A 19,588-nucleotide genomic window follows, 5' to 3' on the forward strand; every position below is an offset into this window, starting at 1 on the left:
GATTGCCTCATTAAAGTCTCCCCCACAGCAGCTGCCCCCAGTGCTGCCAGAGCTGAGGCAACCCTATTAAGAGTGGGCAAGGGGAATGAGACGCCCTTCCCATCACATCACCCCCTGGCGAAGACTTACCGCCAAGGTCTGGCTCGATACTTCATCGGCCTTAAGAGGGAGCATCCCATGGTGGTTTTTTAGCAGAACGAAGGACTGAATGGCAGCTTCGAGCGCCAGCTGGCGGTGAGCTTCAGACTGCACGTCATCAGGTCCCAGCATGTTGTAGGGGTTCATGGTCGGAGGGTCAAACTCGCCCAGGCGCAAACGGGTGCGGAAAAGTGGACGGACACTGTCCCTGACCGTCTGCAGGAGATAGAGGCACCAGGGAGAAGAGACACAGAGTCACCTGGTGTTATAGAGGAACTGAGGGCGTGCATGCGTGCAAAGGAGCTTAGCTGCTATGCAGTGGAGGCTGGTGGCACCAATGTCAGTGGGGCAATGAATCCACTCTGGGTTTTAGTCTGAAATTTAATGCTTTCAGCACCTTGGACGGCTCCCTGAAACTTCAGACTAAAACCCGGAGCAGATTCACTGCCCCACTGACATTGGCGCCACCAGCCCCCACTGTTTCCGTAGCCATTTAGAGCAAATGTGGGGAACCTCGGACCTAATCAGGCTTGTCAGGCCTCGCCATTTGCGAAGCTCTTTTAGCCAAGCCACGCCCACCAGCCCTACACCCAACATCATATGTAACCGAAGCATTTGTAAAATTATTACAAAAACCTATATAGCTCTGAAGATCCAGAGAGAGCTCTTTGTTTAATTTAAGCCTGCCACAACTACAGATGGAGAGAAACAAAATATGGACTCAAAGAGTGCATATCAATGGTTCCTTCTCAAATTGGGCGGAAGTAACGAGTGGGGTACTACAGGGCTCGGTCCTGGGCCCACTGCTCTTCAACATTTTTATTAACAACTTGGATAAGCGAGTACACAGCATGCTTATCAAATTTGCAGATGATACAAAATTGGGGGGGGGCACAGCTAACACCGTGGAAGACAGAAACAAAATTCAAAGGGACCTTGATAGGCTGGAGCACTGGGCTGAAAACAACAGAATGAAATTCAACAGGGATAAATGCAAAGTTCTGCACTTAGGAAAAAGAAACCAAATGCACAGTTATAAGATGGGGAATACTTGGCTCAGCAATACGACATGTGAGAAGGATCTTGGAATTGTCATTGATCACAAGCTGAATATGAGCCAACAGTATAATGTGGCTGCAAAAAAGGCAAATGCTATATTAGGCTGCATTAAAAGAAGCATAGTTTCCAAATCACATGAAGTATTAGTTCCCCTCTATTTAGCACTGGTTAGGCCTCATCTTGAATACTGCATCCAGTTCTGGTCTCTGCACTTCAAGAAGGATGCAGACAAACTGGAACAGGTTCAGAGGGGGGCAACAAGGATGATCAGGGGACTGGAAACAAAGTCCTATGAGGAGAGACTGAAAGAACTGGGCATGTTTAGCCTGAGAAGAGAAGACTGAGGGGAGATATGATAGCACTCTTCTAGTACATGAAAGGTTGTCACACAGAGGAGGGCCGAGATCTCTTCTCGATCGTCCCAGAGTACAGGACATGGAATAATGGGCTCAAGTTGCAGGAAGCCAGATTTCGACTGAACATCAGGAAAATCTTCCCAACTGTTAGAGCCATACGACAATGGAACCAATTACCTAGAGAGGTTGTGGGCTCTCTGACACTGGAGGCTTTCAAGAGGCAGCTGGACAGCCATCTGTCAGGAATGCTTTGATTTGGATTCCTGCATTGAGCAGGGGGTTGGACTTGATGGCCTTATAGGCCCCTTCCAACTCTACTATTCTATGATTCTATGACTCCTCAATTACGATTACTGAGGGAAAAATCAAACAATTATAAAACCTCAAATATAACAAGTGACTGGTCCAAATGGATTTAATTCAGGTTATGGCAAGTTTTTTTTTCGTGGTATGTTGACAAAGCCTTTGACTGATATTATTAATGAAGTACACACAAATTAAGCCTGTTGCCAAGCGAGTTACTAGGATTTTATTTTCCAAGTTCATTAAAGAAATTAATTGGTGAGGTTGTACATTAGATCTATATTTTCCTGATTTGGCAATATTCTCCATTTGCAATACTGCTGAGATCAAGGACAGAGGGTAGATTAGTAGCTATAATGTTTTAATTATTAATTTATCATAATCATCTCCTGTTTGTTGTATATTGGTGGTCTCACAATTGGGAGGGAGGTGAGCATTAACGGACAGTGACTAACTTCTGTTCATTAATTCCATGGTGCTCTAGGTAGAACCTAGTTGGAGACAACCCTTGGCATGTAAGAGCTACAGTTGGACCATCATAAATATGTGTTCCATTGGAACTCCAAAGCACACTGCAACCAAAGACACCCCCCTCTGCCCACTCTTTCTTCCTCAAGGGTGAGGCTACTTACCTCCAAGGAGATGTTACCCTTGGCAACAGCCTCGCTTACAAACATGAAAACATTGTTCCTCTGCCCGAAGGCAAGTTCCAGGTTGCACCCGGCATTCACGGAAGCTGCAGAGGGAGGGATGAAGGAGTGTCATCGTTAGCATGAGACTTCAAAGGCAAGCTTTCCCCAGCTGCATTTCTGCACATTATTTTCACCAATATCTGCATTTTTATCCATGCTTTCCCCTAATATACCCATTTTTGTACACGCTATTTGGCGGAGAACTGCACTGAAAAATTCAGAAAAGTGCGAACTTCAAAGGATAGGTATGTTTTGGCTCACCTAAGTGTGAATTAAAATGCAAACAGAATCTAATTTCTCCCCGTTTGTAGCTACAGGGAGCTGCCAGCCCTGAGCTGAGAACCACACTCCGTCCTATGCAATGCTCACCTATTGCCGTCTCCAGGAAGCTGTGGGTAAAGTTATGCCCAATCATGATCAGCTCCACAGCTCCCTCGTCGCTCACCACATACCCCTGGAAGCCCCATTCTCCACGCAGGATGTCTGTTAGCAGCTTCCTGTTAGCGCAGGCGGGGATTCCATTAATCCTGCGAGAGGCAAGAGAGGCCATCAGCAGACTTAAAAGCATTGCAAACATCACTGATGTCTTTTGGTTCCCTATTCGAACAGCCAATAATACAGGGATGGGGAATCTTTCTCCACCCAAGGGTCATATTCCCTTGCAGGGAACCTTCGGGGGCCACTTGCCAATGGTGAGCAGGGCAATGGATGGGCCACTTACCTTTGTACCATAGGCTACATTGTAGACATGCAAAAGTGAGAGATTTTCACACACACACACACGCACGAGCGCACGCGTGCATCCATCCAGACAAGCAAGAGATATTATCACACCTTGGGGTCCAGGGCTGGCACCAGACTGCCACAGGCCCTTTGGCACCAGGATGTGGCACCTCTCCTCTACACACATGCACTTCAATACACCTGGGCACACTACCACTTGCATCGCTACATCAGCATGCATGGCTGCCATCACCCAAGACAGCAGTGACAGTGTCAACATGCGCTCGCTACCATCTTGGGTGATGGCCGGTGTGCATCGATGCAACAGGGGGCGCAACCAGGCCTATTTAAGCGTGTGCTGGCTGCCCGTGTGTGCAGGAGTGGTGTCGCCTGGGACAGTGGAGCTCCTGCTCTACAATCCATACTACCGTCCAGTTGCACCCTGCAACCCAGTGCTGGCGGGGACTGCAGAGCAGGAGCTCCACCCTCCCAGCCCCAGGGGCTCTCGGCTAGCGCCTGAACTGGCCACCTGCTGGTGCTGGGCCTGTGAAGGACAAATTCCAATCAGGCAAAAGCACTCAAGGAGAATGTGGAGCAAAGCTAGTGGAGAGTGGGGCAGGGGAGATGCCCGCGGGCAGGACAGAAAGGCCTGGGGGCTGCACTTGGTCCTTGGCCTGAGTTTTCCCACCCCCAATTTGGCATGCTTGCTTGCTTATTTATTTATGTATAAGCCGCACTTTTCATAGAATTGCATCAAGGCGGCTTACAACATATGGACACACAATAAAATTTGAAGGCAAAAAATCATTAAAAACAATAATAAAAACATCAATAAATACTGCACTGACTGGGGGGAAATGCATGTTAAAAGGCCTGTCTAAAAAGTTCAGTTTGAGGAGATGCCTGAAATCAAAGAGGGGTGGCTCCTGCTTAACCTTTATTGGCAGGGAGTTCCACAGGGCAGGGCCTGCCACACTGAAGGCTCATTCCCTGGTGGAGGCCAACCGAAGCCCAGGGCATGGGGAACCACCAAAAGTGCCCCATCGGAAGGTCTCAGTGATCAAGATGGAACCTAGGGAGTCACGTGGTCCTTAAGGGACAGTCCTTTGAGTCCAAGTTGTTCAGGGCTTTGTGAATTAACACAAGTACCTTGAACCTGGCCCAGTACTGGCCAACCGGTGCAGCTCTCTCACCAGCAGAGTAACATGCTGCCACTAACAAAAAATTAGTTTATTGTGGTGTAGTGGTTAAGGTGTTGGACTATGACCTGGGAGACCAGGGTTCGAATCCCCACACAGCCATGAGGCTCACTGGGTGACCTTGGGCCAGTCACTGCCTCTCAGCCTCAGAGGAAGGCAAAGGTAAGCCCCCTCTGAATACCGCTTACCATGAATACCCTATTCATAGGGTCGCCATAAGTCGGAATTGACTTGAAGGCAGTCCATTTACATTTCATATTGCACTTGCTTGACATACAACCTCTAAGAAAAAAAAAACACCTGGGAATAAAAGGCAGTGTTTCCATACCTGGGAAAGCTTCCACATAGGCTCAAAACAGGCACTTCTCTTTTTAAAAGCAGAACATAGGAAGCTGCTTTATATGACTCGGGCTGTGTTGGCCAATTTAGCTCAGTACTGTCTACACTGGGCAGCAACGGCACTCCCAGCCCTACCCAGAGATTGAAGTTGGGACCTTCTGCATGCAAGGCAGATGCTCTACCACTGACCTACAGCCCTTCCCCAAAATTAAACACCGGAGATGAAAACAAGGGCATTTCGTTCCACTTCTTCTGCAGAAATTACTGAGACCCACTGTTGGGAGCCAGCCTGACCTAGGCTTGGGGGGGGGGCAGAACCTTCGTCTGAGGGCAGAGGGTTCACACCCCACAGAAAGACTCAGCACACGAATTTGGTAACATGTGCCTCTGAGCATATGGTGAGTGGTGGCAACACCTGCAATCAGCCCAAATAATAGAAAGAAGATATGTCCTGTGCTGATCTTGTTTTAGCCGGGAGGAAGCAACATTATTAAGACAGTTGATATAGTTGAGATAGTCACTTTAAATATGTCTGATTTACTTTGCAATTTTAGTGAAGTTTTCTATAGGAAATCATTTTCTTTTGCTTTTGTTTGGCTGTATACTATAGTCAGCGGGGATTTTTCACATTCCGCAATGTTAAATGGAAAATATCCCCCCATGCCATTCTGAGGCTTCCCATAAGCTCAGACAAGCCTCTGTTATACCATACCATAGATCCAGCCTCTTTCCCTTCACATATACACGGACACAGTCAAAACTCTGTGGGCGCTGCAGGATCACTCAGGTGCCACTAGAGATGGATGAATCTGTCAATTTTAGTTTCTCTCAAGCTCCTCGTTTTCCCAGCCTTCAGTTCTCCACAATTCTGCAGCCATTTGTGATTATTATTTTTAAAAAAATCTTCATGAGAACTTGCCAGCATTTTTGTGCTGGTTAATCCTAACATACACATATTCTGTATGTAGTTTTGACTACTGTAGTTGAGGGCAGGATCGTCTTCTACTATGTATGGTTTGTTACCATAATTTATATTGTTACACTGTATTTTATTGTATTGTATTTTGCTGTATTTATTGTATGTACGTCGCCTAGAGTGGCCACTGGCCAGATAGGCGACACATAAATTAAATTTATTATTATTATTATTATTAACATACATATTTTTGCAAGCAATTTCCCCTAAACCAGGGGTTCCCACACTGTGGTTGGTGGACCACCAGTGATCCACAAGCTTCATTCAGGTAGTTCACATTAAATACTCATGTTGATTCCTAACAGTGTTTTATTGCTTCTTTTATTTCTTATATTGTATTTTATTGTATTATGGCTTGAATTCTATAGAACACAAATTGTAATACAATAAAATACAATGTAAGAAATAAAAGAAGCAATAAAACACTATTAGGAATCATACCATACCTAGCACAGCAAATTACAATTGCTACAACAGGCGGGAAAACCATTAAGTGGTCTGCCGAGACTCTCAGCAATTTTCAAGTGGTCTGTGGGGTGGATGGGTTGAGAACTACTGCCCAAATATGATACATTTTAATGTTATTTTCCCTAATGCATGGTTTTTATGCACACTTTCCCCCAATCCATATTTTGTACACATTGTTTGGTTGGCGAACTACACTGGCAAATTTAGAGGAGTGCAAATTTCAAAGGATAATTGCGTTTCAGTTCACATATCAGTTTGATTTGGGGAATTCCTCATTAAAAAGCAAACAAAACCAAATTTCTCCCCCATTCCTAGACACCACTGCATTTCATTACCAAAATAACCACCACAAATCAGATCTGAACAAACATGAGATAAGAATGCCGGAGAAAAAATGGAAATCAGCAATATGTAAATGATGTCATCTGGATGACCTGGAAAAAGCAAGGGAACAAAGGATGCCAATTCCAGAGAAAAGGACTACTGTGGAAACACCCTGAATAAATACTGAAGTAAAAGAGTAAAGAGTTTTTATTATGATTATTATAATTAATTAATTAATTAATTAAATTTATATCCTACCCTTCTTCCAAGAAGGAGCCCAGGGCGGCAAACAAAAACACTAAAAGCACTCTAAAATATCTTAAATACAATAGACTTTACAACTTATTAAAACAAAACATCTTTAGGAAACAACTTTAAAAACATCTCAAAAAGCAAGTCCATCATAGAGGGAGACTGGGATAAGGTTTAAGCTGGTCAAATTCAGAAATCCAGCATCCATTTATTGAACCCAGCACACCAGACTCTTTAGCCCCTCTGACACCAGGAATGCTAGATCCCAGCCCCTCTCCGCTTTCCCCAACAGATCCTATCACCACTCCTATAGGGGGAAAAAAATCAGAGGCCTGACTCCCAATGCCCATACAATATCTATCACATCAAAAGTGCATGCTGAACCATGCTTACTCAGAACTAAGCCCTACTGAATTCAATGGGGCTCACTCCCAGATAAAGTGGGGTGAGGACTGTGACCTAAAGCCTCGCTGCCCCCCCTCCCCGAAGTGAGGGCGAGAACCCCAGAGAGACATACCTGTTATAGCTGCACATCAAGCTGAAGGTTCCAGCCCGGACGCAGGCCTCAAACTGAGGCAGGAAGGTTGTGCGCCAGTCACGCTCCTCCACCTGGCACAGAGCACAGATGTTACTGCCGCATGGCATATCACCAACCCACCTAAGCATGGCAGGCAAAATCCCAGGACACCTAGAAAAACAGTGCTGGCACAAAACAATTTGCTGCCTGAGGCAAAGGACAAGATGGCGGCATACTCCCCATTCTCTGTACAGAAGCCAACAGAACTGGCAGTTGAATCTTGCTTCAGCACTGGTTATGGAGCAGTGTCCTCCAATGCAAATGAGGGCAGCAGGGGCAAGTGTGGGGAACCTTTTGTTGGCATTAGGCCGTACTGCCTAAGGATGTTTTCATCAGGTCTGGAAAGTTACAAGCATGTGTCTTGAGAAGCAGTCTTATCTGCTGTGCCTGGCCTGAGAGCAGACTTTCAAGGCCAGACAGGTTGTCATGGTAATGGGAGATAACAGCTGGGAAAGTTGTGACAGCATGCTGTCAGTTCTTTCTTCTTCTTCTGTGTGTCTTTGAAGCAAGCAGTGCTACCTAGTTCTATCTTAAAGGGGGGTGAATCTCTACATGTATCTGCTTTAAATGCCTTTGGCCATAATGTCTTAGTAAAGACTCTTAAAACTTTCTCAAGCCTCTGTGATGCTTCTTTACCATCTTACATCCAACGTAACGTGTTGTTTCACGCAAGAAACCGCCACACATCAACAGGGTTATGGGCCCAGATCCACAGCGCGTTACACAGGAGTAAGTGGCTGGTCTGAACGGCAGACGGAAATCCAGAGGGCAGCTTGATTGATTGTGCCAGACAGAGGTGAGCGAACATGGCTGTAAACTTGTCTGGAGGCTTGCCGATGGAACGACTTAATGAAAAGAATTATGGCAGTTGGAAGCCAAGAATGCGTGCTTTTCTAATAAAAGAGGATTTATGGGAAGCTATTGATGGAACACCCCCTGCACCCCTTACAGCGGCCTGGACTCAGAACGATGAGAGGGCGCAAGCTTTTATTACTCTGGCTCTATCAGACTCTCAACTGTTACACGTGAGAGATGTTACAAACGCCAAACAGATGTGGGACGTGTTGGAGGCTCTTCATGTGCAACAGACCGCGGGATCTAAATTGTGTTTGGCAAGGAAGCTGTACCAGATGCGCTTCACGGGTGAGTGCGAAATGAGTGAGCATCTCACGGAATTCAGGCGCTTGTTTGCAGAGCTGACGGACCGAGGCGTCGAACACTCTGAACTTCAGAAGACCTATTTGATCCTTGCTTCACTCGATGGGAGTTGGAATAATTTTGTTATGGGAATTGAAGCCATGCCCGATGGGGGGCTCAATGTTGCATTCATTGAGGAAAAGCTGAGCCAGGAATGGCAGCGGAGACAAGAGGAGAAGAAAAGTGCCGTGCCGAAGGAGGCTGTCGGAAGCAAGCAGGATTACAAGCAGGAGCAGCAGCGGCTAAAGGCTTGTTATGTTTGCGGAGCTCGTGGGCATCTCCAGAAAGACTGTGCAGTCAAGCGAAACTCCAGGGACGGAGGCTGGAAGACGCATAGCGGCAGTGTAAACTTTGTTTGTAAACAGAAGTCTCAAGATTTAGGACCTGTTAACTGGATTCTTGACAGTGGGGCGAGCCATATATTAATCAAAGACAGGAGTTTGTTTTACACTTCAGAAGACGTGTAGGACTTTGTTCAACTAGCGGATGGATCGCGGAAAAATGTGGAGGCTCGAGGTCTGGTGAGATTTGATAAGCTTGGAATACTGTCAGATTGTTTGTTTGTACCAGAACTGTCTCATAACATGTTGTCTGTCAGAAAACTGGTGAGTTGTGAGTTTTCAGTATTGTTTCACAAAGACAAATGTTTTGTAATGAGGGGAGATCAAGTGTGCTTGCAGGGAAGCCTTAATGATTCACAGTTTAAAATGACCATGGGTGTGAGGTGTGCTGATGCCTTGAGTTTAATGGGGCGGAAAGGGAATGACGGTCAGGGCTGTAAACAGATAGCTGTAAAAGGCACACCGTCAGTATTCACTGCCCAGATGGAGGAGGTTCAAAGAGAACTTGAAGAGCCATCATCATTTCAAGCAATCAGGCTGATGCCTGAGGCAGAGCAGCAAAAGTGGCAGCAGGCCATGCAGGAAGAATTAAAGGCCATGCAAAAGAATGGCACGTGGACATTAGTAAAGTTACCCATGGGTAAAAAGGCCATAGGTTGCAGATGGGTGTTTAAGAAGAAGAAAGCAAGTTCCGGGGAAGTACAGCGGTACAGGGCACGTTTGGTAGCCAAGGGATTCACCCAGCAACATGGAACAGATTTTGATGCTGTTTTCGCCCCGGTTGTGAAACATGAGTCTATTCGTGTTCTGCTGAAACTAGCACGATGCAGAAAATGCACATTAATCACTATGATATAGGGACTGCATTCCTCCATGGTGATTTAAAGGAGGAGATATACATGGAGCTGCCTCCGGGTTCTGTGTCACAGGAAGGGTTTGTGTGTAAGTTACATAAGTCTATCTATGGATTGTGGCAAAGTGCATGCTGCTGGAACAAGAAATTGGACAGTGTGTTACAAGGGATGGGATTTCAAAGGTGCAAGGCAGATTCCTGTGTATATGTCCAGAGAAATGGAACACAAACCAATATCTGTGCTGTTTATGTCGATGACATCATGTACATGTATCATGCTCAGCAAGAGGAAAGGGAATTCAGGCAGCAACTGGGCAGGCAGGTGGACACAAAGAATTTGGGGCCTGTCACACACTATTTAGGCACGGATATTGTGCGTGCAGAAGACGGAAGCATAACATTGAGTCAGGAAAGTAAAATAAATCAGATCATAGAAGAATGCAACATGACAGAATGCAATGTTGTGAAGACTCCAATGGTTGTGGCTTTCCAACAGAATGTGCAGGAGACGCCCTGTACAGAACCTGAGAAGTACAGGCGCATAATAGGGAAATTGCAATATTTGGTGAAGGTGTCTCGCCCAGACATATGTAATGCAGTCAGCATTTTAAGCAGGAAGGTAGAGCATCCTTCAGAAGCTGACTGGCAGGGAATTAAAAGGGTAGTGCGTTATTTGAAAGGCACAAAGACAAAGAGTCTGGTTTTGACAGGAGCAAAGACAGGAGGTCTTGAATGTTTTGTGGATGCAGATCATGCAGGGGAGCTGAGCAGTCGTAAGTCAACCTCTGGCATAGTTATGATGTGGCACGGATCTTGCATTGATTGGAGTAGCAAGAAACAAACTGTGGTTGCAACGTCAAGTGCAGAAGCAGAGTATGTGGCCCTATCCCAGGCCTGTAATGAGTTGCAATGGTTCACAATGCTCATGCAGGATTTAGGCATGGAGATACAACTACCAATCACTGTACATGAAGACAATCAGACCTGCATCAAGATAGCCACATCAGAAGCTCATACCAAAAGAACAAAACATATTAGTGTCAGATACTTTCATGTGAGGGATTGTGTGCAGCAGGGGTTCGTTAACCTGACATTCTGTGACACTAACAACATGGTGGCTGACATCATGACCAAGCCGTTGTGTGAGGAGAAATTTGGCAAACTGGTGACAAGGCTTGGAATGAACCAAAGTTTGATTGAATAAAGTTCTAAGTTGTACTGAGATGTACTGTAATGTAAACTGAATCTGTATGATGCAATGTACTGAAATGTATTGTAGAAATGTGTTATTGTTGTAATGGATTTACAGACCTGATGAAAAAGGGGGGACTGTTGGCATTAGGCCGTACTGCCTAAGGATGTTTTCATCAGGTCTGGAAAGTTACAAGCATGTGTCTTGAGAAGCAGTCTTATCTGCTGTGCCTGGCCTGAGAGCAGACTTTCAAGGCCAGACAGGTTGTCATGGTAACGGGAGATAACAGCTGGGAAAGTTGTGACAGCATGCTGTTAGTTCTTTCTTCTTCTTCTGTGTGTCTTTGAAGCAAGCAGTGCTACCTAGTTCTATCTTAAAGGGGGGTGAATCTCTACATGTATCTGCTTTAAATGCCTTTGGCCATAATGTCTTAGTAAAGACTCTTAAAACTTTCTCAAGCCTCTGTGATGCTTCTTTACCATCTTACATCCAACGTAACGTGTTGTTTCACGCAAGAAACCGCCACACATCAACACCTTTGGCCCTGCAAATGTTGCTGAACTACAACTCCCATCATCTCTGGCCATTGGCCATGTTCATTGAGGCTGATGGGAGTTGCAGTTCCCCGCACCTGAGAGACATAGAGAGAGAGACCACTTTCTGACAACCTGTTGATTGAACATTCATCCTGATTTGGTTGCACAAGGTTTGTGGGGAAGTCAGAGAATGTGAGCTGTTTATTGAGTGTCCATTCCGATTTGTTTATTGGGAAGTTATATGGCGTTATGTCACACAACTGTTATCCCACACTTTCTCGTGCATTTCCCCATTACTTTCCTTATCACAAATGATCCAATTTTGGGGGAGAAGGGAGTGTGTTTGGGGCACAAGAGTGCCAAATCAACTTTCTGTTGAATTTCCCAGTATGCAGTTGAATCCCTCCCACAAAAAGAGAGAGAGAGCGCATGCGTGAGCCAGTATGCAGGACAAGGAAACCTCCTCCCCCAAGGGTGGTCCTTATTAAGACTTCCCCACTCCCAGCCTGCTAGCCACACTCACCTTGGCATCAAAGGACAACCGGGTTACAGGGATGTTCTCGGGGCCACCATGGACATCAAAGTGCTTGCAACCAGCACTGGCTTTGATATAGCGGGGATGGTTGCCCTGCAGCCCTGTCACGAAAGCCATACCCAGCTCTGTGGTCAGAAATGGATCCTCCCCGTAAGTCTCCTAAGGGGCAGACAGACATGGATCATTCTTGTTTCTCTCTGTCACATCCCTCCTTTCACTTCCTGATGTCCACACCTTTCTTATCTTTTGTGTATCACCACCACACAGGCAGCATGATACATCCAGTGACAGAGCTACTGTGTTTAGCACTGACAAATTTTTCCTGTTCTGCATTGACTAATGATTTGCCAAATAACCTTCAAAATGTCCAATGAAAAAGCATAGGCAACTGTGTTGACCTATATGAGGAAAAAAAACATCCAGAATCCACAGTTGGGTTACACCTTTATTAGTGCCAACTAAAATACCACAACATAGTGAGCGACCTTTCATGTTCTGCAATTAGATCAACTCCAACAGTGTGGCGTTTAGGCACTTGTTTAAGATCTTTTTGTTTACACTGGCTTTTCCTGCAGGGCTGATCTGGTTATGTGTTGTATTACCAATTTATGGTGTAAATAAATTTCTATTTTATTTTTGCTATATTGTCTTTAAATTGCACACTATATGTTGAACACTGCAGAAATTTTGATGTTTTAAAAAAACAAGCACCTTTCTGTATTTCTTTTTTCTTCCATTTCCTTAAACTGTACACTGCTTAGGTATCTATATGATAAGCAGTACCGAAATTTTGATAAATAATAATAATAAATTGGCATCTTTCTACAGTTTTTATCTTGCATTTTTAAAAAATGTCCTTCTTTTGAGAATCATGTTTGTATCTCATATCTATTCTTGCACAACTAAGGGAGCAATCCAACTTGAGTTTACACCGGGCTGGGGGGAGTTGCATGTGGCTGACCTCCATCTCAGCTGGCAGGCTCCCAGTGCCGCCTGGCACCACCAGGCTCCACCGGCAGAAGCCCCTCAACCAGGCTCAGCTGCTAGGACACTGCTGGTGCTATCAGGGATCTGCCAGGGATGGCCAGCCCAGCGGATGGAGAGCAGGCAAAAGCCAGCTGTAGCCCCAAAAACGGGGTGTTCCAGGGGCGTGGCAGGGGAGGAGCTGGGGGAGGACTTGTGCAACATCCCAATCCCCCTCGGAGTGCTCCCACGGGTCCCTATCCAGCCCCAAGTTCCACTGGCAAAAAGGCCAGCACAAAAAAATCATTCCAACGGTGGTTTACGAGGAGCACTGACTCTCCGGTGGGCCTGTTTGTGGGAGCCAGATCTTCCCTTCCAGCTTCCAGCCTGCATTCAGCCATACTGGCAGCTTCCATGCAGCAAGTGGATGCAGCGGAGCTTCCTGCCAGCTCCAACTCTGCTGGCGCCTCTCCCACCGGCCACCCCTGAGTCGGATTGCTCTGTAAGGAAAAACTAAATGAAACACAAAAATATTTACGAAAAAAGAGCAACCATCCCAGCACTCAACAAGTTTGGTTTCATGAGCCAGACTTTTGGCCAGAAATATATCATGTGTTCCCCAGGAACCCGTTATTTGTCTCTTTTCTGCCCACGTAAGCCACCTTCCCCTGGCCTAGCTATCCTAGTCACAGATTTCCCCTTTTCTAAGCCATTCCTACCTGGTTCCTGCCCCACAATGGGTGCCTCATGATGTTTAGCACGGGGCTGAAGCAGCTCAGGCCTGTGTGATCGCCATAGAAGCCTTGGGAGACAAAGTAGTTGTGTTTGGCGCGGACCTCGGTGGCCGTGGCATTGGCTATGTGGTAGATGAGCTCAGGGCTGTGCCAGGAAACAGAAAGACAGGTTGAGAGGACATGAAAAGGCTCCTTTGTGTCTAAAAAGCTGCTCTTTAAGCGGAAGGGGGCAACAACCCTGTGAGGTAGGACAGACTAAGAGAGAATCACCATCTCAAGGTGAGCCTCATCATTAAGTGACTGCCATCCAGCAGCTGTGTGAGGAAAGAAGTGTGTGGCAGAAGCTGCCATGTCTGCCTGGCCTGGACCCTGTTCACCATCTCTGCTCCTGGATCTTATCTGGGGGGGCGGGACAAAAGAGTGCTTCTGGAGAGCGGCTGATCTTTATCAAGGGCAAGACAGCCAAACTGCCACCAAAAAGCAGTGAGGAGCTGCTGATATTCTAGACAGCCAGACTCTGCACAGACAGAACTATATAACTGTGTAATTTGACAAACTTGTGCTTGAGTGTGATATTTCCTCCTCCCCCCCATTTCTTTTTCCTCGTGTGTCATTTTAGATTGCAAGACTGAGGGCAGCAACTGTCTTATATGAGGTTTTTGTAAGCCACCCTGAGAGCCTTTTTGGCTACAGGCAGGGTATAAATGCTGCAAATAAATAAAACAGCAAAGAATTTGAATCCTGGTCTCCCATGGCCTAGTCCAACACTCTAACCACTACACCACTTTCTAATCACATCAGCTTCCCACCAGTAGTCTGAAACAATCATGCCCAGGTACAGATTGACCACTTCAGTGAGAACTAGGCTAGAAAATATTTTTTTCAGAGGGATGAAAGCAGTTTCCAAAAGGCACCCATATTTCTTTTGTCCTTTTGCAGCCTCTGATCAAACATGGGTTTTGAAGCAATGCAAAACCTTTTTACCAGAGGTGATGAAAGAATGAGTGTATGTACTTCAAGAAGCAACTCCTTCTTCAAACAATCTTCAACCCACTGGAACAACAACACTGACTCTAGCCTGAATTGTTCAAAACAAAACTGACAGAAGTGGGCGACTACTGCTAAGGTGCCATCTGACAGGGCTCCTGTGCCTTTAACAGCTGTGTGGCAGGCAGAAATCCAGACAGTGGAGCTTTCTCTAGCATCATGATACCATGGTGGCAAAAGCTGCACCTGTTCAATTTCTGGCTGTCACTGAAGAGCCCCACCAGGAAAAAAATGAGAGCTGGCAACCTAGCAGGAATATTTATCTTATATCAGCAACCATTTTGAATAATTAGAATTGGAGACAAATAGTATTTTTCAGACGGCAACTTCAGGAGGAGCTATGGCTGTGTAAATGGACAAGAAGGCCATGGCTGGCTCCAGAACTGAAAGAGCCTTCAGCACAGGGTCTTCTGTGGGACCCCTCAGTGTGTTTGTCTGGATGAAGGACCCCTTGGACATGGACCGGGCAGCTGCCATTTTAAATTTCTCCCAGTGTCCAAGCACAATTATATTTATTTTATTTTTAAAATAAAATTCCTATAGCACTTAATTGTCAAACCCACTAAGTGGATTATATAAAGCCTAAAATATACATTAAAGTTACCTCAGAAGTTAAAAACAAGCTGACCTAAAAACAATTCCAAATATGAACAAAATCAGTAGAAAAAAAGTAGACATAGAAGAAGAAATTGCCTTTTAAAATGAATGTCAGCTTTACATATCTGAGTAGGCTTGCCAAAAGAAAAACATTTTTAGCAGGTGCCGGAAACAACAAAGGCATCTGCCTAATATCAATGGTATAACAAAAGGGCATCTTCCTACAAGGTGCTCTGGAGCACTGTGGGTAATTTAAAACGGCAGCTCATGGTTGCCTACGACCCAGTAAACCCAGTAAAGGAGGCTGGGGAGGGGGGCTAGGAGAGAAACCGCAGCTAGGAATGGGGGGGAAATTCAATTCAGTTCACATTTAAAGCCGAATCTATCAAATTGCCAAACCCACAAAGCAGAATGCATAAAACCTAAAACATACATTAAAACTACTTCAGAAGGAAACTGTGCAAATAAATGCGTGTATTCTTGAAAGTAACATACAAAAATGCATTGTATTAGGAGAAATTGCCTGCAAAATGTGTACATTCATCAAAATTGCATTAAGAAATTTATTAGGAGAAATTCGCCCTAAAACGCTGAAGAGTGTTCATGAGGATTTAGAAACAAGTTCTCCACATTTCTGCAGAAATTTGTGAGCTGAATTTAAGATTGGGGAAATGAGAAAGAAACAGAGAACCGAACTGACACAGCCTGCCATCCCCAGCGGTAGCCATACCTGAAGGCTGCAGCCAAGCCCAAGGCTTGGGGGAAAGCAGTTGCCCACCCTTGGGCCTCCGCGTCTCCTCGCAGGCACTCCGTGTTCCAGCTGTAGGGCCCAATGCCCAGCCGCTGAATGGGTGGTGCTGGGCCGTTGCCCTTCGCCCCTCCTCTTGCCATCTGTGGATAAAGATGCCAGAGAGTCAGCCAGCGGATGGGGCAGTCCCCCATGCGGGCCTTGCTTTGGAAGAAGCAAGAAGGACTGGAAAGGAAAAGTGGCATTAATCTTGTGGGAGTTCAAAGAATCCCAAAGGCTGGATCCTTTCCAGCCTTCTCTTGTTTCTATCCTTGTGAGGAGTTCTCTTCCTCCAACCCTGGTCTTTAAAGGGAGGGACAGACACTCTCCCAGCGCTCATGTTCTAGACCGTTGACCGCAGATTGCATGCTCCTTAACACCAATTAACCATGGGTGGATTTATGAGACAAGCAAGGTATCTATTCTGCTTGTGCCAATGCAGTCATAGGGTGGTTGTTATTCCACATTAACTAACTAGGTTGCAACATTTACAGCCCATCCTCATGCAGAAGTAAATCCCACTGAGTTCAATGAGACTTATCCCCCAAGTTAAACTGCACAGCAGGGGTGGGAAACCTCAGACCTGGGGGTCAAATGCACCTGCAACCCCCCGAAGGTTGCCTATGAGGGAAAGTGGCCCTTAGACTGCAACTGCTTCCCCACACCTGCTGTACAGGATTGCAATTCATCGGTGAATTTAATGAACTAAAAGTATGTTCATTATGTTCTTATGCACTAAAAGAACTGATTGACTACAAAGCTGCTTCCAATTGACAGCATAGCAGATCTAACATACATCTTAGATTTATAAAAAATGCAGTGTCATCTTAAAAGAGCTAATCCTCCTCATGCAAAAGGGGAAATGAAAATGACGTTCATCTAAACCCAAGTGCAGATTTAACTGATTTATTGCCCACCTAATCAACGTGGCTATCAATTAAGATTTCTTTAAGACAGTGACAAGCCAAGATTAAACATGTTCTGATATTTTATATACATGTTGTGTAACTGAGAGACAGCCAAGGACAAAAACACCCTGAAAATGAAGAACAAAGTGCCAAAAATTCAACAATGAAATACTTTTAACGGAGAATATAGATTACTGTGAGACAGAAGCTATCTTTGAACATCTGGTTTCCCAGGGATAGCTTCTATTTCAGAGAGGTGCTCCATAATGTTGGCAAACACAGAGAAGCCAAAGGGCCCTTTCTATTGGGCTAAGGATCTGGTCCAGACTCCTGCACAAACTTTACTACAGTCCCCCCTCCACACAATGGATCTGGCTGCCAGGGACATATAAGGCCTATATGAAGAGCCCCGCTGAATCAGGCCATTGGCCCATCTAGTCCAGCATCCTGTTCTCACAGTGACCAACCAGATGCCCCCTATGGGAAACCTGAAACAGGACCTGGGCACAAGAGTACTCTCTCATCCTGTGGTTTCCAGCTACTGCTATTTGGAAGCATACTGCGTCTGACAGTGGAGGCACACCATAACCATCCTGGCTGGTAGCCATTGATAACCTTTATGAATTTGTCTAATCCTCTTTTAAAGCCATCCAAATTGCACTGTCTACTTTCTTTTGTCTGTCCTGAATCTTCCAGCATTCAGCTCCATTGGATGTCCATGAGTTCCAGTGTTAATGAGAGAGAGAGAGAGTGTGTGTGTGTGTGTGTGTGTGTGTGAACTTCTCTATCCACTTTCTCCACACCATGCACAGTTTTACACGCTTCTGCCATGACACAACTTTAGACACTTCTACCCATTTGCCATGAGATCTAGGCAGGTCTTCCATGTTCCATGACAGTCTATCACTCAACCCTACTTATTGCATGGATTGCAGGAGGGTAGATCTATAGCCTTCAGTTCCCGCTTATGGGCTTCCTTGAAGCATCTGGTTGGCCACTATGAGAAAGAAGATGTTGGACCAGGTGGACCTTAGATCTAGATAGAGCTTTGGTCTTGACCCATCAGGGTCCATAACAATTCCAAACCCGTCCTCCTCTCTTCCCCTAGCTTGATGCCTTTTTGCCACGTTTGCCCATACCCCTCTGCCCCCCACCTCCCACCACCCTATGGTCAAAAAATAGTTCCTGTACCTGGAGTACCATCTCCTCCAATGTCAGCCTGTTAACCAGGTCATCCAGCCGCTTCTCCCAAGGCAATGTGGGGTCCTTGAAAGGGAAGTCCTGTCCCTTGCACAGTCCAGTTAACAGCAGTGGGATGGTGATGTGAAGCAAGGCCATCGCTTTTGGTGCAGGAGAGAGGAAACAGGTATGAGCACAGGGTAGCTCCACCAAGGACCACAACCATAGCCTCCTGGGAAGAAGCCCTTCTTCCTTTGAATAGCATCATGGAAAAAGGCACAGTGGTGGTTGGTGGTCCCCATTGGGGCTTGCATAGCAGAAGGCAGTGAGGCCAACAGTAGGTGGAGCCAGAGAGTCAATCGCAGGCAGAGACGACTCATTCTAGTTTTGTCCCCGTCCTCCTCCCACCAGGGTTCTACAAGGGGCAACTCTGAGCCTAAGCAGGAGGAAGCTGACAGCTCCCTGGACTGGTTGTAAGTAAGAAGGTAGGCAGGTGGGGGCTGGCTGATAGCAGACTGAGATCGGTGGGGCAGTGCCCCATTCGCCCTCATGGAAGAGCCTCTACTATGAGATGGTCATCCGAGGCAGATGCCAGGGAGATTCAACAGCACAATCTCACCACCCCTTTCATGACATTTGTGTGTTCCTAGCTGGCACTTATTTGCTCCCAGTACATGCCAACGTTTTGCCCAACCAGAACACAATCCAGCATGGAGAGCCAGCATGGTGTAACACAGGGATGGGGAACCTGTCAGGTTGTGCCTGGCTGGGATTAATTACCCTGGGCTTGGGAGTTGACACCCCTGCCAGCAAGAGTTCTTTCCCTTGTATATTGCTACAAGCTTGTTGGAGGAAAGATGGAATAAAAAGGTAATATGATAAGTAACAAATCTGATCTATTGTGTTGGGAGTGAGTCTGACCTAGACCCTAGGTTACCTTGTCCAAGGAAGGTCCCAGCACACCTGAAGAACCCATAAAGCGACCCCGCTCACCTGGTCGCTCAGATACCTCACCTTGAGCTCTGGATGACACAGATCAAGACTCTTCCCTTGCATCCCCCAGAAGCTAAGGGGAAGGGAGGAAGGGACATGGCTCAGTGGTAGCACATTTGCCTCGCATGTAGAAGGTCCTAGATTCATCTTCAGGTAGGGCTGGAAGGAACTCCTGCCTGAAGCCCTGGAGAGCTGCTGCCAGTCAGCGTAGACCACTGTTCTTCAATCTTGGGTCCCCAGATGTTTTTGGACTACAACCTCCAGCATCCTTGGCCATTGGCTAAGCTGGCTGGGGTTCATGAGCATTGCAGTCCAATGTC

The 19,588-nt window shown here is 46.1% G+C and overlaps 1 protein-coding gene across 3 annotated transcripts in view; it reads right to left on the bottom strand.

The window, feature by feature from the left end:
- LOC133370462 (uncharacterized) overlaps window positions 1–19,588 on the bottom strand; it is a 43,566-nt gene that overhangs the window by 15,315 nt on the left and 8,663 nt on the right. For all 3 annotated transcript variants that reach the window (XM_061596823.1, XM_061596824.1, XM_061596825.1), the window contains 8 exons: window positions 18,288–18,436; window positions 16,132–16,292; window positions 13,743–13,902; window positions 12,049–12,219; window positions 7,347–7,438; window positions 2,918–3,075; window positions 2,489–2,592; window positions 130–354 (listed from right to left, as the gene is read on the bottom strand). In XM_061596823.1, coding sequence (XP_061452807.1) covers window positions 130–354; window positions 2,489–2,592; window positions 2,918–3,075; window positions 7,347–7,438; window positions 12,049–12,219; window positions 13,743–13,902; window positions 16,132–16,292; window positions 18,288–18,436 — 1,220 coding nt within the window. The remainder of the gene's footprint in view (window positions 1–129; window positions 355–2,488; window positions 2,593–2,917; window positions 3,076–7,346; window positions 7,439–12,048; window positions 12,220–13,742; window positions 13,903–16,131; window positions 16,293–18,287; window positions 18,437–19,588) is intronic.

This window comes from Rhineura floridana, chromosome 15, assembly GCF_030035675.1.
Source record: "Rhineura floridana isolate rRhiFlo1 chromosome 15, rRhiFlo1.hap2, whole genome shotgun sequence".
Classification (NCBI taxonomy): Eukaryota; Metazoa; Chordata; class Lepidosauria; order Squamata; family Rhineuridae; genus Rhineura; species Rhineura floridana.